Source organism: Centroberyx gerrardi, chromosome 13 (genome assembly GCF_048128805.1).
Source record: "Centroberyx gerrardi isolate f3 chromosome 13, fCenGer3.hap1.cur.20231027, whole genome shotgun sequence".
Lineage (NCBI taxonomy): Eukaryota > Metazoa > Chordata > Actinopteri > Beryciformes > Berycidae > Centroberyx > Centroberyx gerrardi.
In genome coordinates this window covers 3,629,489-3,657,418 of record NC_136009.1, presented here as the reverse complement: position 1 = coordinate 3,657,418, position 27,930 = coordinate 3,629,489, and the positions used below count along the sequence as shown (strand labels likewise).

The 27,930-nt window shown below is 39.6% G+C and overlaps 1 protein-coding gene across 1 annotated transcript; it reads left to right on the top strand.

Annotated features, from left to right (window-relative positions):
* The first annotated feature begins 3 nt into the window (after positions 1 to 3).
* LOC139924366 (choline transporter-like protein 5-A) lies at positions 4 to 27,873 on the top strand. Its single transcript, XM_078287588.1, has 22 exons — positions 4 to 43; positions 2,682 to 2,730; positions 5,659 to 5,732; positions 12,826 to 12,910; positions 15,615 to 15,699; positions 15,906 to 16,034; positions 16,802 to 16,862; positions 16,991 to 17,114; positions 17,943 to 18,026; positions 18,832 to 18,944; positions 19,485 to 19,616; positions 19,755 to 19,854; positions 20,338 to 20,430; positions 20,615 to 20,702; positions 21,588 to 21,856; positions 24,158 to 24,252; positions 24,353 to 24,456; positions 25,014 to 25,087; positions 25,690 to 25,760; positions 25,880 to 25,968; positions 26,956 to 27,040; positions 27,776 to 27,873. Exons 1-22 carry the CDS (start codon positions 4 to 6, stop codon positions 27,871 to 27,873), a joined length of 2,142 nt encoding a protein of 713 aa, XP_078143714.1.
* The last annotated feature ends 57 nt before the right edge of the window (positions 27,874 to 27,930 follow it).

Genomic DNA, 27,930 nt, shown 5'->3' with positions numbered 1-27,930 from the left:
AGAATGGCAGAGATTGCAGACAGCATTATCAATCTGACCTCACGTATTGCACCTGTGGGGCTTTGTTGTGTGTGTGTGTGTGTGGGTGCTCTTGTGCCATTTCATCTCTGTATATGTGTATATTCTTGTATGTGTGTGTGAAAGAGAGAGAGAGAGAGTTAGAGAGTGAGCGCACAGTACAGTAGTAAGTTGTCCAATATAAGTGTATATATATATATAGTGTAATATAAGTGTGCAATTTAGTGGGTATGACTGTATTGACAGTGTGTGTGTGTGTGTGGGTGTGGGTGTTGAATAAGACATGAGACACCTCCAGTCTGCCCTAGTTCTCTGCTCTACACACCAGCAGTACAGTATTCATATCAACACACTGGATCCCATGTAGGCTTTCAGCCAGGGGCGGACTTGGTGATTTGGGGGCCCTAAGGAAAGACAGGCATGGGTCCCCTGAAAAACAGGTGAAGAGCTTGAAGACTAGCAATAAGCTAGTTCTCACTTGCTGACATTATATCCTGACATCACTAGGCTGGGGCCGACATTCGATGTTATCGAATATCACGATATCAGTAAATATCGCAATATTTCCCGCAATACTGCAAACGTTCCCCACCCCTCCCAGCCATGGCACCATTTGTTGCTTAGATCACAATTGTACAAGCTTTTAAACTTATACACCAATAATCTACTAGTGGTAGGACAGTAAAAAAAAAAAAAAAACTTTCACTTGAAGTTAAAAATTTGTCTTTAATTCAAGTGGGTTCCCTTTTCCACAATCAGCCCGTTTTTCTGGAAATAGCAGGAATGAGCAAATTATACCAAATGACCATTGTTTCCTTCAATGCTTGAATAGTAGATCAAATTTCTAGGTTGTTAATAATAATAATAATAATAATAATAATAATAATTATTATTATTATTATTATTATTATTATAGCCTAGAAATGTGATTGAATTTGGAAGAAATAAAACAAAACACCCCCCCCCCAAAAAAAAACAGGAAAACAAAAACACTTTGCCCCCTCTTTTTTTTTGTAGCAAGGTAGGTAGTTTTAAAAGAACAGCTGACAGACATGAATCTTTGTTTCTTTGTTCTGGCACCGCTCGTCCTTTTCCACTTTGAAGCTTCCCCATTTTATGCATAATGTAATTCAGTTGATTGTTGTACTCATCATCTGTCATTTATTGCGTTGGTTTTACAACTTCATTCGTGAGTTGAGGTCCATCCCTCAATAAAATCACTTTCTTACCAACCCTTAAACAGTATTATGTTATTTTCCTCTCCCCTACACTACAGTGGGTCATAACAATAGCTGAAAAGTGTTTTTTTTTTCGTCATTACCTATGACAATATTTATTTCACGTTTGTTTCACATGGAAGGAGACAATTCAGAGGTGAAATTGTCATTTTTACATGGGAAATGGTTAATTTCACATGCTCACAAATGAAAAACAACATGTGTCCAAAAAGCACACGCTTTGAATTTGCATGTGGGTTTTCACATGTGACTTTTTTGTTAGGTGGGAAACACTACCCAGAAGACACCAAAGCTGATGGAAACAGAGGCAAACTCAGTCGGTCCATGGACAACGTATTTTAAATCTACACCAAAATTATCCTTTGATATTGTCAAGAGATGAGCAGAGCTGGAGATGGTCCAAGTCAAAGACTTACTGGATTGAAGGAACATCCATGATGTTGAACTGCAACATTGTTATGATATAATGGCAGTTAGCTACTAGTTGTAATGTTGTTAACAATATTTATCTCCAAACCAACTAGGTCTAATTGTGTAAGTTGTAACCGACAACTAGTTTTAACAGTAACAGTTTTAACCAGCTAAAGTCACCTAATGCTAATGTTAGCTAGCAGCCACAGCTAGCAGAAACAATTTGATTGTGCGACTAAGGATATGAATCATAATGTTAATGTATTACTAATACCGAAAATAAAGCTTACACAAAAAATGCTTACAATTAGTATTAATAAAGGTTTTCTGCAGAAGTAACAAGCCTAAAGAACCATTATCTGGTACTATATAAAACCCTTTTTGTCAAGAGTGTAGCTTTTTGGTTGACAAAATGCTAAAATCTTTACAGACTGGGTCCTCTAAATTTTATAGAAATTAACTGATGACAGCATTTTGAAAATGAACTTTTCAGTTCCGCATATACCTTACCTGTTCTGTTGAGAAGAGTTGGAACTGATAGTGCCAATGTAAATTATAGAAAAGGAGGAAAACTCATGGTTTATTGATGATAACAGTCAATAAAATGAGTGGCATAGTAGAGGAGAAAACTACAATTTATAGACTAGGTTTGACTGTGGTAGTCCTGGCAAAAGTGTAAAAGAGTCAAATCAAGTAAAAGCAAAGATCAAACTCATGAACTCAAAACATGAAAGCACCACAAGATAAAGGCTTAAAAATATATGGTAAAAAAAAAAAAACAGTCTTTAAATAAAACAAACCATGTCAAATTTTGTGTAGTCATTTCTTTGTTAAAAGAATTCCAATAATGACCATCTGAGCTACACACTATAGCCCCTGTTATTTCTCCTCTCTTCTCTTTTTCACTCTCCTCTCTATTTTCCTTTCTTTGCTTTCTTCCATAGGTATTGACCAGAGCCGGTTTGGTCTAAATCTGTTCAACCTTTTTTTCTATTTTGTCTTTCTCTTTTCCAGGAGAGCCACACAAGTTTGATCCTTCCTTCAGAGGCCCGGTTCGCAGAAGGTAACTCCATGCTTCCTACTTTGCATATAAAGCCATAGAGAATACCACATTCTATATAATCTGTCCTGAATTAGTGCCTCTCTTTGAGGGACATGAAATACTGGAGAAACAGTTGTCCCACTTGCATTAGTGAATAGCCCTGACAACTAAACAGTTATGCCAACCGCTATGCAGTGATATGGCAGGTGTAATGATCATTTCAATTACTGAATACCAGTTCTGATGATATAATCCAGAAATATTAATACTGAATGGGTGGTTATGTATATTTCACCAGAAATTAGTTTTTAAAAGCCTATTTTGAAAAATTGCTCATGCTGCCGGACCCCACTGGCATATCTGATTGGGATAATTTGTAGTGTATTAAAGTATTCATCATTGTGGAGCCCCCTCCATCTCCCCACTTTGAGAGCCACTGGTATTTCAGCCCACCAAGGAAAAAGTCTTTTTTTCCACCTGAATTAGAAATCTGACTTCACTCCTCACAGTAATTATTTTGGGCTTTCACAGACAGACTACAAATACTGTCTGGCAGCTGGACACACACACACACACACACACACACACACGCACGCGCGTGCACACACACACACGCGCACACAAATATAGTGCCCCACTAACCCACACTTCCAGACATACTGTACATACACATGCATAGTCACATCTACAGTCACACACACACACACTCGTGCACACACACACACGCACGCACACACACACACACACACACACACACACACACACACACACACTCACACACACACACACATACACACACACACCACTTAGATCTATAATTGCATCTTTTCAGCTCTCTGACTCTGAGGAAACCTTCAGCAAGGCTCTCTCTCCTATTCTTATTCTCCCTTTCATTTCTCTTTCTCTGTCTTTCTTTCTTTTTCTGAAGAACAGCAATTCTCCACTCTGCCTCTCCTTCATTAGACTCTAAGCTCTCTCTATCCAGACATTTTTCCTCTCCTCTCATTTCCCTTTTCCTTCCTTCTTTCTCTTTCTCTTGTCCTTACCAGGGACAGAGGGACAAGTAATTAAAGATTTAAAGATTAAAGATTAGTGCTACTACTAATGTTACTACTACTATACTACTGCTGCTACTACTACTGCTACTACTATTGCTACTACTATGACTACTACTATTAGTACTACTACTACTACTAATAATAATAATAATAATAATAATAATAGTAGAGGTTAGAGAAGCGGGCTTGTGACTGGAATTGCTCGTTTAAATCCAAAAGATATGGGTGAATGAGAAACACTCTCCAACTCCCTCAACTCTACTACTGTCAAGGTGTCCTTGAGCAAGGCTGAGCTCCCACTGTTCCAGTGGAGCACCAGTAAAAGGCTGATTATTAAAGGTTCAAGTGCAGGGAACTCTATTGTAATTGTTAAGATTCTTCTTCTTCTTCTTCTTCTTCTTCTTCTTCTTCTTCTTTTTCTCTGCTAAAAGTGTCTGGAGCTCTGAAACCATAACCCACAGCAACCAAACTTTGAAATCTCTTTGAAAAATGTTACACTGATCAGCCAGAAACTTGCACTCCTCAGTGATCATTTTTGGAACATTCTTACTAATTTTCATCATAAAAATGATGAAATAAAAAAAATAAATAAATAAGACCGAATGGCAACAATAATAACCAAATCTCTCATAGACTTCCATTGAATTTATAACTCAGCCGCACTGAAAAGAGAAACTCCCTTCAACTTTCTAAATAATCATCATGGCACACTAATCAACTGTATAATATTTCATAATGAAAGCTTTCATAGTTTATGAATTATAAAATACATTGATGCCAATAAGCCTCATTCACTTCCATTGCATTTATAACTCATTGTTTATAATCTCCATTGCACTTTTAAAATGCTCAGTGTGGCATGCTTATTAACTGTGTTCACATGCATAATGATAGCATTTACACTTCAAAACTTATAAAATACATTTATGTCAATGATCCATTACCACTTCCACTGTATGCATTGTTTACAGCACAATCTACATTTAAGTTTAAGCTAAGTATAAGATAAGTGTTTCATGTCTTCTTCTTCTTTTATTGTGCTTGGACCCCTACAATCGCCTCTTGCGGCTATATTTTTATTATTATTATTATCATTATCTTAGACTGTCTTAACCTACTACTGATCTCCACTTTATTCTTAATGTCTTCTATTGTTTCATTTACCAGTTGCCAAGTGTCAGCATTGATCTGCATGTTAATCTCTGTTTGTGTAGAGAGAGCTTTTTACTAATCAGCTTATCTGATTAGTAAAAATCTTATCTATCTTATCTATATTGACTGGTGGTGGCACCTGTCAATCAGCATGATCCCCCGCCCCTCTCTGATGGATATTTAAAGGAACACCACATCATGCTTCTGCTCCTTCAGACCTGCCTGTAGATACATAGATACATACATTCAACGTGCTGTAATTCAAAATCCCATTACCTTCTGCTGCTCATAGGATCCCATTCAGTTTGAAAGTCCGTCATGTATTCCACAAAGTGTGACTGTGCAGAATTCTGTTTATTTCCGAGACACAAATCTTTCTAGTGATGGTATTGGCTTGCTAGAATGTAAACAAAAATTTAAAAATGTCATTACAAAGTGCATATAATTTTTGGATGGAGAGCTTGTGAAATTGTTATTACAATTACGTATTGTCACATTTTTGTATCGCGATATATTGAATATAGTGACCCGGCAGAATAGTAACAGTAGTGAGTAATTCATTTTTAGTGCATTTTAGGGAATACATGATAAAAGGTTCTCTCTTATGGTGGATGGATCATGAAAAATAAGAAGTGTGATGAAGAAATTGTCCCCAAAAAAGTGAAAACATTGGTATTTTCTTTAAAGATGCTGCTGTGGAAACTGGTTTTCAACTCTTTTGTTCTCTCTGTCTCTTTAGGAGCTGTACAGATGTCTTGTGTTGTTTGATCTTCATCATCGTCATCCTCGCTTACGTCGCTCTGGGGATAGTGGGTGAGTCCAAACACACACACACACACACACACACACACACACACTGCCCTGAGTGTGGAAAAAAGCCTCTTTGATCAGACTGCTCTTGCTGTGTATTCTCCAGTGAATGCACACACACACACACACACACACACACACAGAATCTTTCTTGTTCTCTTGCACTCTCTGTCACACACACACACACACAACCACAACCACACATTCACACAGTCTGACTCTTTCACACTTACACACATACACACTCTCATGCACACACAGACACACACACACACACACACACACTCACATTCACTCACTCCCAGGACGGAAACTTAAGATGAAAGAATAGAAATGGAAAGATAAAGATGGTAAAAGGAAAACGTGATTTGTGAAATTGCCTTAAATTAACTTAATATTAAGACAAATTATTGTGATTTTGGGGAAAATCTGAAGCATGCTCCCTCTGAGGAAAAGACATTTTGAATTTAAGCCTTACAGTTTAGGAGTTATTGGCTAAAATGTAAACTTGCATATTATAGTTAATAATTCATAATTCATAATTATATAATTATTTGTACTGCACTTTTCATTCATAGTGAATCTCAAAGTGCTACAGAGTTAAAAACATAAAAATAAAAACGAAGAAAAAAGAGATCGCTAACAAAAGTTAACACGAAAAAGCCTTCCTGAATAAAAAGGTTTTTAGGCCTGTCTTAAAAGAGTCCAGGGTCTGCGCTGCCCTTAGATGGTTAGGAAGGCTGTTCCACAAGCGTGGTGCAGCCGAGCAGAAGGCCCGATCCCCCATGGTGCGGAGCTTGGTACTGGGGGCCCGGAGGAGCAGGCTGTTGGTAGATCTGAGAGTGCGGATGGAGGTTTGTGGGGTAATCAGTTCTTGTAGGTAGGGAGGGTTGTCCGTTAATGCATTTGTAGGTGAGTAGCAGGACTTTGTAGTCGACCCTGAAGGAGACAGGGAGCCAGTGCAATGAAAACAGAGTTGGTGTTATGTGTTCATGTTTTCGCACTCTCATCAGGATCCTGGCAGCGCTGTTCTGAATATACTGGAGCTTCTGGATGCTCCTGCCAGGGATCCCAGTGAAGAGTGCATTGCAGTAGTCCAGTCTTGAGGAGATAAAAGCATGGACAAGCTTCTCTGCATCTGACAGGGTTAGAGTGGGGCGGAGTTTGGAAATGTTTTTGAGATGGTAGAAAGAGGTCTTGCACAGATGTTTTATATGGTCATGAAAAGTCAGCTGAGGGTCAAACCTAACACCCAGATTAGTGACTGAGGAGGAGAGGGGGATGTCCTGGCCGTCAAAGGTGAGATGAGGTATGGGGGATGACTGAACCTGGTGTGGAGTGCCAACAAGGAGAGCTTCAGTTTTGCTGCTGTTTAACTGGAGGAAATTGTTGCTCATCCAGGCCTTTATCTCCTCAAGGCAGGTGCTGAGGCATGACATGGCTGCAGAAGGGCTTGGGGCAGTTTTTATGTACAGCTGGGTATCATCAGCATAACAATGGAAAGACATCCCATGTCTGCTGATGACACGACCAAGGGGGAGCATGTAGAGGGTAAACAGGATGGGGCCGAGAACCGACCCTTGCGGAACACCACAGGTGACAGGGAGCAATCTAGACCTGCATCCTCCCAGTGAGACATACTCAGTCCTGCCAGAAAGGTAGGACTGAAACCACTTAAGTGCAATAACTTAAGGGTTATTAAGTGGAAATTAATGCAAAAGTTCCTGTCTCCCTGAAATGAATTTCCTTAATGAAAATGCAAGTTTAGTTTAAGGGATTACTGGTTCGTAGAGAGGAGAAATAATAATCACCTGGATTTCAGACTAGAGAAATGTCTAAATACAAGATATAATACAAAGTAAATACAATTATCCTTCAACATCAGCACACATCATGCCTGTGGAAATATGGGCCAGCATGAATGTTGCATTATATCATATCACACTCTCTTCTCCTCCCTCTCTTTCTCTTCTCATTTCTCTTGATGCTATTATTTCCATTTCTCCATACGGTGTTAAAACTATTCCTTGTATCGTTCTCTCTTTCCTCTCTCTTTATCTTCATCTCTCTCCCGTTGTCCGTCACTGTCTCTTCTTTCATTCTCTCCTTTCCATCTATCGCTGCCTCCTCTCTCTCTCTCACTGTCTCTCTCTCTCTCTCTCTCTCGCTCTCTCTGTCTCTCCCTGTCTCGTAGTAGGTAGGTTTTCTCCCATTCATTTCTAATGGGACTGCACTGCTTTCCCCGATTCATTCCTGCTGTTTTTGTGCCTTGATCACATTGATCAGGCGAGGGCTTTGGCGGTTCGGAGGGGAAGCAGGAACGAAAGAAAGGATGGGAAAATAAAAGAGAGAGAGAGAGGAAGGGAGAGACACCACACCGCCGGGAGGCTTATCTGGAGAGAAGTGAGGTGATAGAGGAAGAGAGCGAGAAAAAGCAGCTGAAAAATCTCTTTGTTGCCGAATCTCTTTGATATGTTCGGCGCCTCCTAAAGACACAGCGTGGCGTCCGATCGTCAGACGAGGAAGAAGCAGAATTAAAAGCGTTTGATGTGAGAGCTCGGAGAAAAGTTCTGGAGTTTTACAGCCCCACATGAAACCGTCAAGTCCAATTTCTACCAAAAAGGCATATTCTTGGATTCATAGCTGGAGTTGAAGCTGACACAGTAAAAATGTGACTGCCGGTCAACTACTTTAACAGCTTTGCAAGAAAGCCTCATTTCACATGTAGCTGTGTGTTATCTAGGGTGTCTGCCGCACCTGAAAAGCTCTTAAATCACCTTAAACCCCAAACCCAAAGCCTTAAAAGATCTTGGATCTGGTTCAGTAAAGAATTTTAAAGGATAATACCAGTGCCAATGTTATGGGCTAGGTTGCCCCCACAGAACTTGAATGGATAGAAAGGTCTTTCCCATTCAAATCAACGTTCCTTGACAGTCGGAGCGGTGGCCATTTTTATGTGAACTGTTGGACTAGCTTCTGTATAAACCGACTCGCTGAGGTGAGAGGTTTTACAGCAAGAACCAAAGCAGTGGAAAACATTGCAGTCATTGCAGCTGAATGGCGTCTTTTTAAGTAGGTCAAAAGTTTTAACATCTGTACAGTTAGTTGAAGTGGTTATAGTTCACGATGTCTGTTAGCTGTTTGAAGTTAGCGAATGCTAACTTTTCGTCTCCACTAAAGGTGCCACTATAAGGGGCTAAATTAAATTAAGCTGATGATGCTTACCGGCTAGGTTTACTAATATGCTGATTTTGATGAGAAGAGCCTAGCGAGAGAAGCACAATCTTTGATAATGCTACGTTAGCCTCGTCGCTAACGTTAGCTTTCAGTTGAGTTTGCTAACATACACATCTGCACAATTCTCAAGCAAATGTGACACACTTTACGGCCTGAATGCCCAGACTTGCGTACCATAGCAACTAACCCTTAAAATGCCATAGTCACCATGTTATGGTGTACCAGCCAAATTACCATGACAGTGGAAGGACCGTTTTATCGATTCAAGTTCTGTGGTTGCCCCTCTCCTTTCCATTATTTCTGCTGGTGTCTGCACACAGTCAGCATAGTTGGAGATATCAGGGCACGTTCTCCTCCCTTCAGAAGGAGCCATTTGCTGCCATTAGTTCTTGTCCAGTATGAAAAACAGCGAGAGAATCCATCGCAGTAAACATGAAGCCTTCGTTTGGTTCGGTCAAAAGAGTTGAGTGTTTTCACATCAGCACTGCGTTACGGTACGCTCTGCTTCCTGTCAATCACCTGACACCCACAGGAAGAAATGGAAGTGTCCTCCAGGAAATAATCCCTCAAAAACATGTCACCTCTAAAACTTTACTGTCACATCCATGTCTTTTTATTTAGACCGTCTTTGTTTGACAGCAGTTCATTTCAAGCGAGGTTTGACACTGTAAAGTTTGTATTTTATAAACTAATTACACACATACATTGCAAAATGACTGGAGGAAATGTAAATTAGATGCTGACAATAGTAGACGGGCTATAACTCTAAATGACACTGGTATTCTCCTTTAAGTCTTTAATACAGTTTTAGAGGTCTTCAAAATTTTGCGGTTTCTTGAGGCATTGTTTTCCTGGTGAGAAATAACCCCAGACATGTAGACCTACAGTATATTCTGATAGGGCTACAGTTTTCATTTCCATGTTTATTTCAATTGTCAAATTGGTCTTATAATGGTCTTATAACCCACCTAGATGAATTAGTCTGGGTTTTAATGGAGAATTTTAGTTTCCCATGATGGTCTGAATGCTGTTTCAGAGGCTTTTCCACCCTGACAAGAAAACAATTCTAGGGGAAACACTGAATACTTGGAACTTTTTGGAACAAAATATTGCCTATTGGCAGCATCAATACAAAACTATTGGTATTGGCTTTCAAAAATCCATATCAGTTGAACCTTAGTCCCTACAGTACGTTCTATCAAGTCTGGGTCCCAGGCAGAGACTACATTTTCTCTGGTCTCCATTGTGTCTAATGGTTTTAATGGAAGCAGTCCCTGAAGGTAACAGTCCCAAACTCCAGACAGTTAGTGCTGCTCTAGTAAATTGTGGTATGAGGTCATCCCTGTCTAAACAGGCAGCCCTTAAATCTCATTTACTAGTATGATATCACCTGGGGTTTGCCCGATGTGGGTTTTCAAAAGCCGATACTCGTATTTTTGGATTGAAGGTACCAATTATTTTGTACTGATATTCAATATCTTTAAATTTGACCATTTTCAAGCCCAAAACTTCCAAAGTATTCAGTGTTTTCCTCAACTGTATTGTTGTGAGGATGGAAAAGCCTCTCACACTGCATTGAGACCATCATGGGACACTAAAACTCTCCACTGAAAGCCAGACTCATGAAATTGGACCACACTGACTCTCTGATTGTTAATAAAAGCCCAATATCAGACCCATATATCGGTGTAATTCTAATTTGAACCCAGGTAATCTTTTACATTGTGCACTTCTCTTTTTATTTCTTTCTCTGTCTCTCTCAATGTACACCCATGTCATGTAAGACTCCATCTATGTAATCTGTGTGAAATCTGTGTGTGTGTGTGTGTGTGTGTGTGTGTGTGTGTGTGTGTGTGTGTGTGCACGCAGTGCCTCATATTCTAGTATGAGCTCATTCTTAAAGAGCAGTATGTTAGCCTGGAGCAGACGTGGTTAATGGAGTGCTGAGTGAACGGATCAGGGCAGGGGGTCGCTGGAGGTGTGTGTGTGTGTGTGTGTGTGACTGGTGGCTACTGATGACCTCATGCTGTTAAGAGCAAGAACACACACACACACATACACAGTTTAGTACACTCAAATATGTAGGTGATGCACAGTAATGTTACACTTTTGTCACACTAGCATGCAGAGAGACATGTACACACACTCACAAAACAAAGACACACACACTCTCACATACACACACACATACACACACACACAGTAGCCCACATTTCCACACAGACACACACATTTTCACCTGTATGTCCATGTGTGTAAGTGTATGAATATGCGTTTTAAGAGCACAGATATATAAATACACACACATACACACACACACACACACACACACACACACACACACACACACACACACAGCTACACGCACACACACTTACACAAACCTACTCCACTCCAGCTCTGCCACTACCGAACATGGATGACATCATTCCCAATGACGTCACCCTTACACGTGCGCGCCTTACTCGCCCCTCTCTCTTTTTTGTCTCATCCCTCCTTCAAAATTACTCACTAATTTACTTCCCTCCAGATTCTCTCCTCCCATCCTCCTCCTGCCTTTCATCAGTGCCTCTCTCTCTCACACACACACACACACACACACACACAGACACACACACGCACACACACACACACACTACCTCCTCTCTCTCTCTACTCTATCCATTGTCAGTAATGACATCATCCTTTTCACTCCACTGTAGGAATGGGGATGTTTAAATGTCTAGAAGGTTTACTAGTCATCAGTAAAAACACCAAGCCAAGAAGAAAGCATTACATTTCCATGGCTCATTAGCATAAATTTAAATTCTCAACTCACATAGTCAGGGTCACTAAACAGTAAGCTATTACTAATATCATTTACCACCAAAACTTCCAAATCTGCTGATATCCACCAAATTACTGACTGATGACTGACAAGATATTATTATTTGGTCAATTTTATAAATTATTAGTCGTAGGTCACCAAACGCTCCCTGATACATTTTCATATATGGCTCCTAAATACATTTATATGGATTTTCTTGATCTTTGTTCTCCATTATAATGATACAAACTGCAAGGTTAAATTTGGATTCACTTAGGCTGAGATACGGAGAGTGCCACACCTTATCACACCCAATTGATGCGCATGCACATAGTTCATATTTATCAAACTCGACAGGGAAGATGAAGTCATCATGCATTTCAGATGACAACTTGGTAACAGTAAAATGCAAGCAAATTGCTCATCTTGTTACAAATATGAGTACTGGTGCTTTGCTGAAATTAAGTAGAAGTCAAATTACTGGGGCAAAAATCTGCATAAGTAAAAGTAAATAAAACAATATAAAAAGGACTAGAGGACAGAGAGTTCAAATGAGATTAATTTACCGGTAAGTGGAAAAAATAAACATTAACAAAATAAAGTAAAGCGTGAATCACTAGGATCCATTCAATATAATTACAGTTATCCACTTGTGATGTCATGCTTATGGAAAACCTACAAAATCTGCACTCCGTAATGGACGTGATTTATAAGGAGTGAGCTAGAATGCTTCAATCAAAACATACTTAAATAAAAGTTTTAATTAGAAGTTGAATTAGTTAGAATTACTGACTTCAGAAAATACAAGCATACAAACTCAATTATATCAAGAGTAAATGTTGGGATGATGAGAGATTTAAACAAACAAAATTCCCTTCACTTATTCTCACACACACACACACACACACACACACACACACACACACACACACACACACACACACACACCTGATATCGGTCTAACCCTAGTCATACTGTACAACTCCCATTAGAATTGAGTCTGTCTGATTCCTCTCTCTTTGTCTATCTGTCTCTGTCTGTCTCTCTGTCTAGCCTGGTTGCATGGGGACCCAAGGAAGGTGCTTCATCCTACAGACAGCTATGGCCAGTTCTGTGGTCAGAAGGAAACTCCCAATGCGTAAGTCACCATCACTACACCCTACATACTAAAAAGAGACCCCCACACTCAAAAGAGGACGCCTAATGTAGCGTTCAACTGATGTGGGGCTTTGAATAGTGATACTGATCATTTTGGACTGAAGCTGCTGATAGTCGATATTGTGTGCTGATATTCAAAGCCTAAAATTTTTATGATTTTCATGCCAAAAATATGCGTATCGGCTTTGGAAAACCCACATCAGACAAACCCCAGGTGATATCATACTAGTAAATGAGATTTAAGGGCTGCCTGTTAAGACAGGGATGACCTCATACTACAATTCACTAGAGCAGCACTGACTGTCTGGTGTTTGGGACTGGAAGAACAGGGGACTGCTGCTGTTACCTTCAGGGACTGCTTACATTAAAGAAGACCAGAAGTCTCTCTGTAGTAGTCTGTAGTCTCTCTCCCTGGGACCCAAGCTTGATAAAACATACTGTAGGGACTAAGATTTAACTGATATGTTTTTTTGAAAGCCAATAACAGTTTTTTTGGATTGATATATTGGCATGTTTTGTATTTCTATTCAATATATATATATATATTTATAAGTTTTTCATGCCAGAAAATGACAATTATTCAGTTTTTCTCCTAAAATATTATTCTTGTCAGGGTGGAAAAGGATCTGAAACATCATTTAGACCAGCATAGGACACTGAAACTCTCAATTGAAAGCCAGAATAATGAAATTATTTTAGGTGGGTTATCAGCTTCTGAAGGTAGGGTGAGACACTAAAACTTTTCATTGAAACCCAGGATAGTTCCACTACTGCTACTAATGCAACTACTGTTAACACTACTACTACTACAAGTGCTATTAGTACTACTACAACTACTGCTAATAATCTTTATGCATACTTGGTGGAATCTGATCAAAATGTCTCATTAGAATCAGTTCATGTTAAGGGTTTCCCACAGAGTATTGATCAATTCTACAATAAATATGTAATCAATCAAACTGCATCAATCATCATCATCATATCAAATGTGGACCAGTCTGACTCAACCAGATCTGATCTTTAATATCAGTCTGATATATCGGTCTTATCACAACACAAGGGGTCAACCTTGTTCAAGCCTAATACAAGCCACACAATGAGGACCAGGGTGAGCAATTGGGGACCAGGACCTAGAGTGAGAAGTCTAGTCTGGTATGATGAAAGTTGACCCCAGTCCTATAGACACAGGCGATAGTGACGCGTTAATTACTGTTAACTCCTCCAGATGATAGTCATGAATTGCTGAATGTGAAGCTAAGCCGCTGCCTCTGATTGCACTACATTCTCCTGTGTGATCGGTAAGGTTAGAACCTTCCTCGTGATGAAACCGATGGGTGATTGGCAGGCCGTAACCTTGGCGATACTAAAAGCATCTTCTTCTCCGGGCTGCAGGAGAGCGATAAGGGTGTGTGTGTGTGTGTGTGTGTGTGTGTGTGTCTATGTGTGTGTGTGTGCGTGTATTTGTTTAAAAGAGACAGTTAGAATGGGTAAGAGGGACTGGGGGTTATTGTTTCTCTGACTTGCACTGCCATTTACTGGTGATGACTTGTTACTACATGCTAAAGAGTTTTCTTGTGAGCTAATAAAAAAGCAAAATAGGTCATTTTTCATCATGGATATTTGTCTTGAACAGTGTTTTTACAGTTGCAGGTCTATGAATATGATTTAATGAGTCTGTCTCCCAGGCATACAGTAAATATGCTCAGTTTGGTAGTAAAATAACATTTCTATAAAAACACACTTTGAGGGAATTACCTCCCACCTTTTGTCCTCATGCCAAGTCCATCTGTTTTCTCAGCATACATGATCATACAGTATATGGACAGAGGCTATGCAATCCTGTATCAAGACATATGTATCCTAAGGCTATATCTGTCTAGAAAGAGTTCTGCCACTGAAGTCACTGGAGACCCCAATAGTCCCCATCTCTTCTCTAAGAGAAAGTGCAATACACTAATATTGCGGCAATTACAAGTAACAAGTGCAGTTCTAGCCACTAAGCAGAGTTATAGCTGATATTACTTGGCAACAAAATTGAGTTCCTGGAGATAAAAAGTGAATTTGTGAAGGCTAGAAAAAGTTTCAGATGCGTCATTGAGTCTTTGCATCTCCCCTACAAAAGCAGTGATATTGTTTACTGTTCTTCATGTTCTGCCTAGAAAAATCCACCCTGAAGCATCTGAACGTTGGGAAAACAGTTATTGGAGATGTACCTTGCATTTCTGGGTCCATTTTGTTGCTTGGTGGTGTAGTTTTCTGATTCCTGCGGAGAACTGGCCAAACATCAGGTTTTGGTGTCAGTCCCTCAGAATCACAGAGCGAGGCCTTCTTTCTAGAGCCGCCATTTTGCACCAAGAGACGTTCAACAATCATACAGGGAGAAATCCATCGTAGAAGAGGAGAGAGACCAATTTCTCCACCCACAGGAGCCTCAATAGACCAGAATGCAATGCAGCCACAAGACATAGTGTGTTGTGACTAAGGGATGCAGCCACGATCATAGACAGACCCCAGTGTTCACAAACTAGTGAACTAGTTAGCTACACCCACCTTTGATTGAGAGAAACAAGTTCACGCCCTTTCTCTGGGGTTTGTTCAAAGGCAAAAAAGTATTCCTTTAATATGTGTCTTTGTTTTGGACCATTAAGTTTTGTCTTAAAATTGTTTTCTTTATATTGTTGCAGGAATAAACCCATCCTGTTCTATTTTAACATCCTGAAATGTGCCAACCCTGCTGTACTGATCAACCTACAGTGCCCTACAACTCAGGTAATAACAATGAATGGTATATATCTGCTGCAAACTTCGGTTTCCCATGCTCATGTCTGTCACACATTGTTTATCATCATCATTTGACCTAGGGAACTGTGCATTGGTTACAGGACAGAGACCAATAATTAGCCATTAAAACATTTTACAACATAAAAATGTACATACTAAGAATGCACCAATACTGTCTATCTATTTTCTTCCAGATGTGTGTGGTGAAGTGCCCAGACAGGTTTGCCACCTACAGTGATATGCAGCTGCAACACAAACTCAGCAAGAGTTATTGGGAATATTACAGACAGTTCTGTAAGCCTGGCTTCAATAACCCCGACAAGGTACATTGTAACAGAAATTCATATTTATTCAAAAATATACATATATTATTCAGAAACACTTGCGTACAAATTCAGCAAGAGTTAGTGGGATCACAGCACAGCAATACAGTAATATAGGCTTGTAATACTGTGTTACTGTAATAAACATTTATTATTTATAAAACTTGGACAAATTTGTACAAACTCAACAGTACAAAACTATAAGTTGGGATTCAATAATATAAAAAAAAACTGTTGTGCATCTTACCTATTGCATCACTGTTAGCACCCATAAACACAGTGAAGTAGTAGTTGTAGTAGTCTACTAATAGTAGTAGTAGGAGTAGTAGTTTTAATGGCAGCAGTACTAGTAATAGCAATAGTAGCAGTAGCAGTAGTAGTAGTAGTATAATCCTGGATTTTAAAGGTTCAATGCAGAGTTTTAGCTAGGATTCAATGAGCCTTCAATGTATTTATTCTAGCAATAATAACTCTGCTGTGCAGCTTATCTATTGCATCATCACTGGTAGCACCCATAAACACAGTAAAGAGCACCCTCTAGGGGAAAATAGCTTTTATACAATGATTACCAAAGCATGTTACCAAAGTTGTTTTTTTCCTTCAAAGTCATACGTAAGAATAAAAACAGGAGTAAAAACAGTAGCTAAACACCATGGTTTGCTAAGCGTGGTGAGAAGCGTTCGGCGGCAGCCTCGAGGTTAGAGAAGCAGGCTTTTGACTTGAGAGTCACAATGTCCTAACCTTCTTCTCTCTTCTGTTTCTTCCAGCCGGTATCTCAGGTTCTAAGAGACGAGGACTGTCCCTCTATGATTGTACCTAGTAGACCATGTAAGGATGAGACACCCCACTCTAACGCCCTCTCTTACAACATGACTGCTAATACAGAATTGCAACAAATTCTGGTAGTTTTTAAATAATTTGTCACCCTTACTCACGTCTCTCTGTCTGTATCTCAGTCCTCAAGAGATGTCTACCAGACTTCATTACTCTGAATGGGACTGTGACTGTAGCGAACAGGACGAGGTTTAAAGACGCTTTGGACACAGCACGCAGCGTTACCGAACTCCAAGACGCTGCCAAGTAACATCTCCTTCTACTGCTTTCTTTCTGTCTTTCTTTCTTTTTTCTTTCTTTTGTCTTTCTTTTGTCTTTCTTGTCTCTCTTGTTGTCCTGACAGTTCTATATTTAGAGTTCATTCTAAACCCTTGAGATGCTTAATGCTTAAATGAATACACCAAGTTTTTGGTCCCTGGTAGATCATTGGCTCCACTGAGGGATAATAAGCCACTAGCAAAAGTGAGATGAGATGAAATGAGAACTTGTAGCATCTCTAGAGCTAAATGGTGAGTAATCTTTAAAGATGTGTGGCTAAGTCTAGCAGTTATGTGTGGGAGATTGGTGCAATTTACACAAAATATGATACAAAAATAACATACTGTTTTGAACAACCAGGGACTACTTTCACTGTTTTCATAGGAAGTGAAGGTGGGAGACTGTGTACAGCTAAAATCACATGGAGCATGGAGCCTACTATCACTCAACATAGTGTATGCTAAAGTGTTATGGAGCCTACTATCACTCAACATAGTATATACTAAAGTGTTAGCATGGAGCCTACGATCACTCAACATAGTGTATGCTAAAGTGTTATGGAGCCTACTATCACTCAACATAGTGTATGCTAAAGTGTTATGGAGCCTACTATCACTCAACATAGTGTATGCTAAAGTGTTATGGAGCCTACTATCACTCAACATAGTGTATGCCAACGATCTACTGGGGACACATGGAGACAATCTCCTAAAAACTCACTGTATTCCTTTAATATCCTTGTCTATAACATGGATGGAGGCAATAATCTAAAGTTTTGTCTCTCCATTCACTGTCACTTCTGTTTCCTATTGGCAGTGGTATAACAGGGCTAGTGGACACCAAGGAGCTGGGCATGAAGATAGTAGAAGATTATGCCAAATCGTGGGCATGGATAGTCATGTAACTCTACACACACACACACACACACACATACACAAACAACACATGCATATTCATTCACATTTATATCCCTCAAGTAGTGGCGATCATGTAATTATTACTGTGAGGGACAAACTAATGATCTGATGCTGTGGTCCATAGATGTCGGAAAGTGTGACATCAACGGAACAACCTTTTAAGTCAGAATTCCAAGTAGAAAATTACACAGCATTGCTTTTAACATGTTTATAATCCTCAAAATACACTAAATATAGTAGAGGACTGTAGTTGTAATGGGCAAGTTTTAAAAAAGCTGCCAATAAGTCTGGTATTATCTCACCACTTTCTGTTGCAATATCATCCACACAAAATGTAATCGATTAATTATCACGAGTTGGTCCCTTAATGTTTAATGGCCATTGGTAAATCCATCAAACAAAACTTTCAGACAAAAAGCCTCGCAAGTCTGCTTTCAGATGAGTGATGATAACCAAGTTTCATTATTTAAATGAATTTTTACAGCCTTTAAAATTAATGATGTCTTTGTTCTGTCTTGTTTTTATCTGTATTAATGTCCTTTGCCTTGTAACAAACCTGGAATAAATTGGTCTTGTGATAAAGACTGTAAGATGGAGCTTTCGTGCATTCATAGCAGATATTGTCTTCGTGAATAGTTTGGATTAACTAATGTTTCAAATTTTAAAAATCTTAAAACAGATTCTACTTTTGAAGGCTTCAGAAAAAGGGTGTAGAGGATTAGGGTGATTTTCACATTCCCACCTAATCTTTTAACAAATGTTTCTGTTTGCGTGTGTGTGTGTTACAGAGGTCTGCTGATATCCTTGGCAGTCAGTCTAGTCTTCATTCTACTGCTGAGGTTCACCGCTGGGCTGCTGCTATGGTTTACCATCATCTCTGTGATATTGTTGTTGGCCTACGGTATGCTGTGTGTGTGTGTGTGTGTGTATGTGTATGTCTGTGTCTGTCTCCTTGAATTGAATCCAAACAAACCGCAAACATAAAGCAAACATTTCCACATCAAGGACTCCATAGTAAAGATGCTTTATACCACACATTGGCAAGGTTTCATCCCCCCATCTTTTTGTCTTTCTACACTGTAGTTGGGGAGATCAGACAAGTCAATCTTATAGGTTCTCTTCCAGTGCTAATACCTAATGAATTCAATTATTCAAATAAACTATCCCTCATTTAGTTTGGGACTCCCTGGAAGCCCATCAAGGACCCTTGGGCGCCCCCCGAACCTCAGTTTGAGAACCAGTACTGTGCACCACAGAGCCTGTCAGAGATTGAGCGTGTGTTTTACGGGATACCCTGACATTTCAGATTTTTATTATGTCATTTGTCTTCATCAGGTACTTTTCCCAGTGTACTAAAAGAAACACTTTGGTGGAAAAAAGATTCTGAAACTGCCTCATTGAATGTGTGTGTGTGTGTGTGTGTGTGTGCGTGTCTGTGCAGGTATGTGGTACTGCTCTATGGAGCTGTCCCAGCTCAGAGAGAGACCAGGCTCTGATGTCACCATCATAGACGTTGGCCTACACACCGACCTACAAGTCTATCTACAGCTGAGACAAACATGGATTGTCTTCTGTAAGTTCAAGTCAAAGGTGCTACAGGTGTCGTTTTTAAATATCACTCGTTTTCCTCTATGGTTCAGACCAAAGAAAACAAACTGTAGGTGTGATCATGCCCTGATCTTGTCTTTCTTTGTTGGTTTCTCTCCCTCAGTGGTGTCTCTAGGAGCGACGGAAGCTTCCATCTTGTTGATGTTGATCTTCTTAAGGAGAAGAGTCCAGGTGGCTATCGCCCTGCTCAGGGAGGCCAGCAAGTATGAACTTTAAACTCCTATATCCTCAACTCTCTGCCATGAACATTCATTTTTAGGGATGGGACGATACGATGTAATAAATAAAAGTTCAATGACAACAAAGTCTGACTGTGCAGAATTATGTTTATTTCTGAGACACAAAATTTCTAGCGATGGCATTGGCTTGTTAGAATGTAAACAACAATTTTAAAATGTCATTACAAAGTGCAAATAATATAATGTGGATGGAAAACTTGTGAAATTGTGATGGTCAAGCCGTCTCATTTGTGATTACTACAGCAGAATAACATGGAGCTAATATCGCGATTCATTTTTCTGCCCCACGATACGTATTGTTGCATTCTTGTATCACGATATATATTGGATTTCGATATATCGTCCCATCCCTATTCACTTTTTATTCAAGGAAAAAGAAAAAAGAAATTACCAAAATTGCTTAGTTAGTTGTTCACCTCTGTTTTTATTGTTTTTCTCTTTGGGCAGAGCTATCGGCTACATCATGTCCACCCTCTTCTATCCGGTCATCACCTTCTTCCTGCTGGCTGTCTGCATCTCCTATTGGGCTGTTACTGCTGTGTATCCAACAAGAATAAGAGGGAATAATGGGAACGGGAATAATATACATTTACATTTCATCATACGTCACTTAGCTGACACAATCCAGCACAAATGGCAGAATTAACCTAAATTGTCAGATTCTCATGTCTAACCAGCTTTCTAGCCATGTCTACTTCTACCTTAACCCACATTGTGATATCAGTTTCCTAGCCTCCTCAAATGAGGCGGTCTACAAGGTGATGTCTCCTGAAGTGAACTGCCCCTACGCCAACAGCACCTGCAACCCTGAGGTACGTCCTCTTTACATCATTTCCTTTTCCTCTCCTCTTCCTGCAGTCAACAGGAATTTTGAGTCTTGGGAACATGTTGACTTCTATTTGAATTTTGGGAGCGCATGACTGTGCATGTCAGGGTGGTTCATGATATGTAAAGTCATCAATGATTATATAAAATTTTCCCCATCTGCTAAATCAGAATTAACATGTTTTGCTCTGATGATTGAGTTGCTAGAGGAACTGATCACAGCCCAAGTCAACCCAGTCATGAATATTTATGAGAATGCTCATTATAATTTTGAAAAACTGTGGTAACTGGCTAGTGTATGGATACCAGAGATTACAAAAAAAAACATGGTTCAGATACGTCTTAATGCAAATGAGACAAACTACCAAAAGAAGGGAGAGAGAGAGAGAGAGAGAGAGAGAGAGAGAGTGTACAAATCTGTATCTGCATCCCCCAATATACAGTATATAAATTACAAAGGATATAATACTAATGCTAGTACTACTACTATACTGTCACTACTACAACTACTACTACTACTGCTACTGATGATGATAATAATAAGTCATCATATGAGAATATTGTCTGACACTTCATCTTACGATTTTAGCAAAGAATCGTGCTTCTTTCTTTTCACCATGATGTAGCAGTGAGAATGATAGGAAATTAGGCAGAGGTGACCTTTAGGTATTGTACATTTATTAATCGCATTTATTCAATTAAATATTACAATACAGGTTGATGACTGAAACTGTATGTTGATGCAATGACAAAACACATGCCCATGATACAAACCTTGAGATTGCAAGACAGGACACTATACAAACTACACTCATCATAATAATGACAAATCACACACATTGCACATAAAGCCCCATTTCTCTTTCTCTCAGACTTTCAACAGGACAAACATCTCCAAAGCGGCGTCCTGCCTGGGTTCCCAGTGTACATTCGCCTTCTACGGCGGCGAGACGCCCTACCACCGCTACCTGTTCTGCCTCCAGCTGTCCAACCTGCTGGTGTTCTTCTGGCTGGTGAACTTCAGCCTGGCCCTGGAGCAGTGCACGCTGGCCGGGGCCTTCGCCAGCTACTACTGGGCCAGGAGGAAGCCTCAGGATATACCGCCCTGCCCGCTGTTTTCATCCTTCAGCAGGGCGATAAGGTGAGGACACACTGTATAAAACACTTAGTCTGTAACAAACATGCTGCAGACCGATCAGTAGCGATGTTCCCGTATAATGTCAGCCAAATTCTTCACCACCTTTTGAATTGTCTGAAAAAATACAATCTGACTTTCTGAATTTTAGAAAAACACATAATAAACTTTATTTATAATAATGATAAACTTTATTGTTTATGTGCAAGGAAGAAAACATTCAAATTAAACTTAGAATTGATAAAATAAGCATAGCAAAGAGATAAAAAGATAAACAAATGACAAATAAAATAAAGGAAATTAAAAAATAATGGTAATAATGAATGAGGCAAACTTGGCTAAAATCAGAGCAGGATTAAAGGTAAGCTTTCAGATAAAAGTATGCTTTTAGGAGTGATATAAAAGATGATACATCCAACTCTTTCAATTATAAATTAGTATTGGTAAGTTATTGTTCTTTAGTGTCAGCTAATGTTTGTCATATTTCATGCTTTCATCTGAAGATGAAAACAAAGAACTGCATTTCGTAATATTCTAACATACCAACTAATGGTCATACAATCACGATGGAGACTTCTACATGTTAGAAGCAACACGTATGATGTTTCTGGAGGTTGTGGTGGACAGATATTTTACAGATATTTAACAGGCAATGTTTCAGAAAGCCCAAAGCTACTTTTGAACTGTTGTACAATGAGATTGAGCCATTTCATCAGGTCAGTTTATGCCAAGTCTACATCATTATTTATTAAACAAATTTCTGTTGCATAATTTCAAAAACAATAAAATTTCCAAATAACATTTTCTGCTTCAAGCAAGCTTAAAAAGTTTCGTAAAAGTAGGGAAATTTGTATCTAATTGCTGTTTCCATTCAGCTTTTACAATTTGATACATCATAATTCGCAGAAAAATACACGGATGGAAGCCCAGTTAGTGGATAACTTTCATTATATGATAGACCTGAGTCTTCATTTTCTGGAAGATCTAATGGGCGGAGCTTACAAGTCATGACAGTAGCTTAAAGGTCCCATATGGTGTAAAACAGGATTTCCCTTGCCTCTTTGATTATAAAGGAGTTGGATGGTCTATCTAAACATGGTGAAAGTATCAAAACACGGTCGCCAACGAAATCCACACAATCCATATTAGAAAAGTGAGCCTCTAAACGAGCCGTTTGGACTTCCGTAACTTTGTGGCGTCACAAAGGTTCACTCATTATCATTTTTGAAAGAAATAATAAACTAACAAAGTGTTTTTTTCAAAGCGGTTGAGCGTTTGTCATTGTTAGAGTTTTTCTTACCTGTAGCTGCCGGGCTGCGGTGTCTCACGTTTCACTCTTGAAACGGTAGCCAGTCAGAACAGAGGGTCGTTAATATTAATGAGCCTTAAAGACACAGCGACAGAAACAGCCTGTTCTTGGTAAGGCTCAGAGAGATGCTGGAAAATGAACGTGTAAAAATGGATTGAGAGTGTTTTTGGTACATGACACCACACACACAGCTTTGAATGGACCTCAAGACATAAAATAAAACATTGGAAAGTGTAGAATATGGGACCTTTAAACAAGGCAGGAGGTTTTTTTTCACAGTTTTCAGTTAAAGCAGTAATTAATTCCCTCCTCTCCCCTTCCCTTGAGCTACGGTGGCCTGTAATGGACACAAACAATAAAGTAAGCTAGCTAATTAGAGCAGAGATCCAACAGTAACGTCTAATGAAGAGATCCAACAGTAACGTCTAATGAAGAACATATGCAAAACACTGGAATAATAACACTGCTTTGTGTTTTTTGGCTTGTGAACAAGGCTGTTTAGCATTCATAACTCAATCAGTGTAATTTTGTAAATGCAAGATGCACGATTCTCCTCATTTTCATCCATGTTGCGCCACTAGTTTAGATCCATGGGTCAACTTTAATCTTTTTATCCTTGGTAAACACACATGCCTACATACACAGAATATACTGTAATGCAGTGATTCTCAACTTTTTTCATGTAACTAACTTAGCACACATTAGGGCAACGGACCCCATTTGATGAGATTTTGTCTCTTGGACCCAAATCTGAGAATATTTCTATTTGTCCGAGAGATAACAGTGAAACTATGATCAAAACAGTCATTCTTCTACATTCTCTAATTGTGTTAACTTCTTGTAAATGAAATAATACTGAAGTTTAACAATACATCAATTTGCTGGGGACCCCCTGGAACCCCCTCAAGGACCCCTGATGGTCCCCGGACCCCATGTTGAGAATCACTGCTGTAATGTATGTAACTGTGTACTGAACTTTCTGCTGTGTCCATCTGTAGGTACCACACAGGGTCTTTGGCATTTGGAGCTCTGATTCTGTCAGTGGTCCAACTGGTTCGAGTAATACTGGAATACCTGGAGCAGAAGCTAAGAGGTTTACATACACACACTAACACACTGTTTCTGCTTAATGCTACTATAGATATTACAACCGTTCATTTCAGCATGCTGATCATGTATGTGTGTCTGTCTAGGTGCTGACAACATGGTGGCCAGGTTCATACTGTGCTGTCTAAAATGCTGTTTCTGGTGTTTGGAGAGATTCATACGCTACATGAACCGCAACGCTTACATCATGGTGAGTTAGTCGAATTATTTAGCATGAGTAGCATTACTTCTAGCAGTATCGGTGTTCATTTCATCGAGAAAAATTACAATGAAAAATGTCCATCAATGACCCTTTCTGACAAAACGAATGAAATTCAAAAGCAAAATTCATTCCTATTCTTGGTCGCTATAAAGAGAGAAGGCAAACATGTACTGAGTCTACTGTAATTAGGATTTAGTTTGCTAAAAATGTTATTTATATTATCAAAATCACTCATAAACTGTAAAATGTAATATGTTCTCCTACTGTTATCTTACACATCCTGCATACATGCTGTAATTCATATACTGTTCATTCTTATAGTTTTGCTAATACGTTCTAGTGCTGTAATTGTCGGTGGAGTTATGCTCAATACCCCTCATTTACTTTTTTCTTATTTATATTCTCTTTTTCTTTGCTGTATCCTATTACTATTTGCTGTTGCAAACACCCAAATTCCTCACAGGGATCATTCAAGTTTCATTTAATCTTAATGTCAAATATTACAAAGTGACAACACAGGCAATGTTTTGCCTCATCCCCACTAGGTGGCGATCTATGGTAAGAACTTCTGTACCTCGGCCAAAGATGCCTTCTTCCTGCTGATGAGGAATGTCGTCAAGTAAGTTGTGAAGAATACATGTGGCACTGACTGACCATTTTGCTTCCTTTTACCTTATTACCCTTGGGTTGGGTGGGGCTCCAGTCAGACATGGAAAACACAGGCTCTGATCATCCGTTGCACTGCTCAGAAATCTGGAGGTATTTGCATGGAAACTGGAAGTAGGGTTGGACCAATATGTTTTTTTAAGGCCGATACAGATACCGCTGTTTTTGTCTTGAGCTTGCTGATAGACGATATTCGGTATGTTTAAATTTGACCATTTTCATGCTCGATAAATTCCAAAGAATTACAAGTATTCAGTGTTTCCCCCAGAATTGTATTCTTGTCAGGGTGGGACAGCCTCTGAAACAACATTTAGACTATCATCGGACACTAAAACTCTCCACTGAAAGCCAGACTAACGAAATAGTGTTACGTGTGTTTGCAGATTTCCCACCAGTGACCCTAATGGCACACCCCAAAAATCTTGATTGGGTGGACCACTCAATTTAACAAATCATACCCAGGTTAAATACGGCACTCTGTTTTGACTCCTAGTGCCAGATAAGTGGTGTAACCCAGGATAGGCGTGTCCATACTAAGGTACCTTTTTCCTGCAGGGTTGCAGTTGTGGACAGAGTGACGGACTTTCTGTTGTTTCTGGGCAAGGTGCTGATAGCAGGAGGAGTTGGTAAGTTTGAGATGTGATATGTTTGATCACAACTTTAAAACATCTGTTTGTGGTAACAGATGTTGACAAAGCAATCAAATGTGTGTGTGTGTGTGTGTGTGTGTGTATGTTCGTTTCAGGTGTGGTGGCATTCTTCTTCTTCACTAGGAAGATCCCTGTTATCCAGGAGGAAGTGCCCATTCTCAACTACTACTGGGTCCCCCTACTGGTCAGAGTCACAATCAACAATCAAACACACACACACACACACACACACACACACACATTTGTTCTCTTTCAATGTGTCCTCAGTGTTTCCCACAAAGTCAAGGTAAAGTTACATGGAAAGCATATAGAAACTAGAAATAACCGCCTCGCGGTTGTATGCCTCCGCCAATAAACTTTGTTTTATCATTGCAAGGACAGTCTTTATTTATTGAACATATATAATTAATGTGATTATTAGGTCAACTTAAAGGATTTTGGTGTCTGCAAAAGTAAGTGACAGCACTTCCACCGTTTTTGTAGAATGACCCAAGATCGTTTTCTCAGCTACAGTGGTAAGCAAAACATTATGATGTCACAGTGAAGTTGACCTTTGAACTTTTGGATATAAAATGTCATCACTTCATCATTTTATCCTATTAGACATTTGTGTGAAATTTTGTCATAATTAGCGTATGAATTCTTGAGTTATGGCTAAAAACGTCTTTTGTGAGGTCACAGTGACCTTGACCTTTGACCTTTGACCACCAAAATCTAATCAGTTCATCCTTGAGTCCAAGTGGACGTTTGTGCCAAATTTGAAGAAATTCCCTCAAGGCGTTCCTGAGATATCGCGTTCATGAGAATGGGACGGACGGACAACCCGAAAACATAATGCCTCCGGCCACGGCTAACGCCGGCGCGGAGGCATAAAAAGTAGTAGTTTACATTAGTGCATTACATTAGTAAATGTAATGCACTATTATGAGTATGGAAAAATAGGTCAAGTACTTCCAGGTTTACACTCTAATATGTGTGAAGGAAAATTGACATTCAAAGTGGAGCATTATAGACATATTTTTCTAGGCCTCAAGTGTTTAATAGTGGTTGTGTGCAATGTTTCCTTTGCAATATTATATTACATTAATATAGTTGTGGAATCGATTACACTTTCAAAGCAGCCATCCCTGTCCTGCTGTTGCTTTTCTAACCATTGTGTTGTTCGCACTAGACGGTGGTGATAGGCTCCTACCTGATCGCTCACGGTTTCTTCAGCGTCTACGCCATGTGTGTCGACACCCTCTTCCTCTGCTTCTGTAAGTACAGAATTGTTTATTTGAACTCTGGAAAACTAGAGCGTTTCCTCCTTTAGTTTGGTTTGTTTGGCCAGTTGAGAACAATGCCATTCTAACTCTGGTGGCACCAAATAACTTCATGAAAATGCGGGTCTCGGTCCTCTTCCAAGCGAACTGTGGTGCAGTTCTTTAGGAGTGAGAACGTAATCCGAACCAACTACAGGAAACAACCCCAAAACGCAAGGGTTTATGGATATAAGGAGACGGATGTTGACATCTGATAGCCAAGAGTTCCTTGTGCTAAAGCCTAGCATAACAAAATGAAGCGAGGTCAAACTGCAGTCTGGACCTGATGCTAATAATCAGTTATTTCTTCTCATCTTCCTAACTGGTATGAACACCAGAGAAGGAACATTACAGCAAAGAGCACAGACAAGTCCATCATGCTTAGCTAAAGTTACACTGTACTTGCACATTCTACTTCACAGCACTCCTAACTAACCTCTTCTTTTTTCTTATTTGCCCGCTCATCTCCCTGCTATTTTACCTCTTTTTCTTTCACCTTTCTCCTCACGCTTTCTTCCACTCCTTCCTTGACTTCCTTCACCTACTGCGCCTTCTCCTCCTCCATCCATTCATTCGCCCCTCTTTGATCCATAAATCCATCCGTCCATCCATCCATCCATCCATCATTCCTCCATACCTTCCTTTTCTAAAATCTTCTACCTCCACCCCTCCATTCCTTGGTCGAACCAGGTGAAGACTTGGAGAGGAATGACGGTAGTTCAGAAAGACCCTTCCTCATGTCCCCAGAGCTGCACAGAATTCTGGGGAAATCCAGCAAGTCACGGTGATGTCAACCATCGCCACGCTGCTGACAGTGTTTGAATCCTGTGAAATCATCATCCACT

Bases quoted from the DNA above. Each gene is read 5' to 3' on its own strand.
- LOC139924366 (XM_078287588.1), top strand. From the start codon at position 4: ATGGCAGAGATTGCAGACAGCATTATCAATCTGACCTCAC. The intron at 12,911-15,614 runs GTAAGTCACCAT...ATATTGTTGCAG, and splicing joins CAGAAGGAAACTCCCAATGC to GAATAAACCCATCCTGTTCT. The intron at 24,253-24,352 runs GTTTACATACAC...GTGTCTGTCTAG, and splicing joins CCTGGAGCAGAAGCTAAGAG to GTGCTGACAACATGGTGGCC.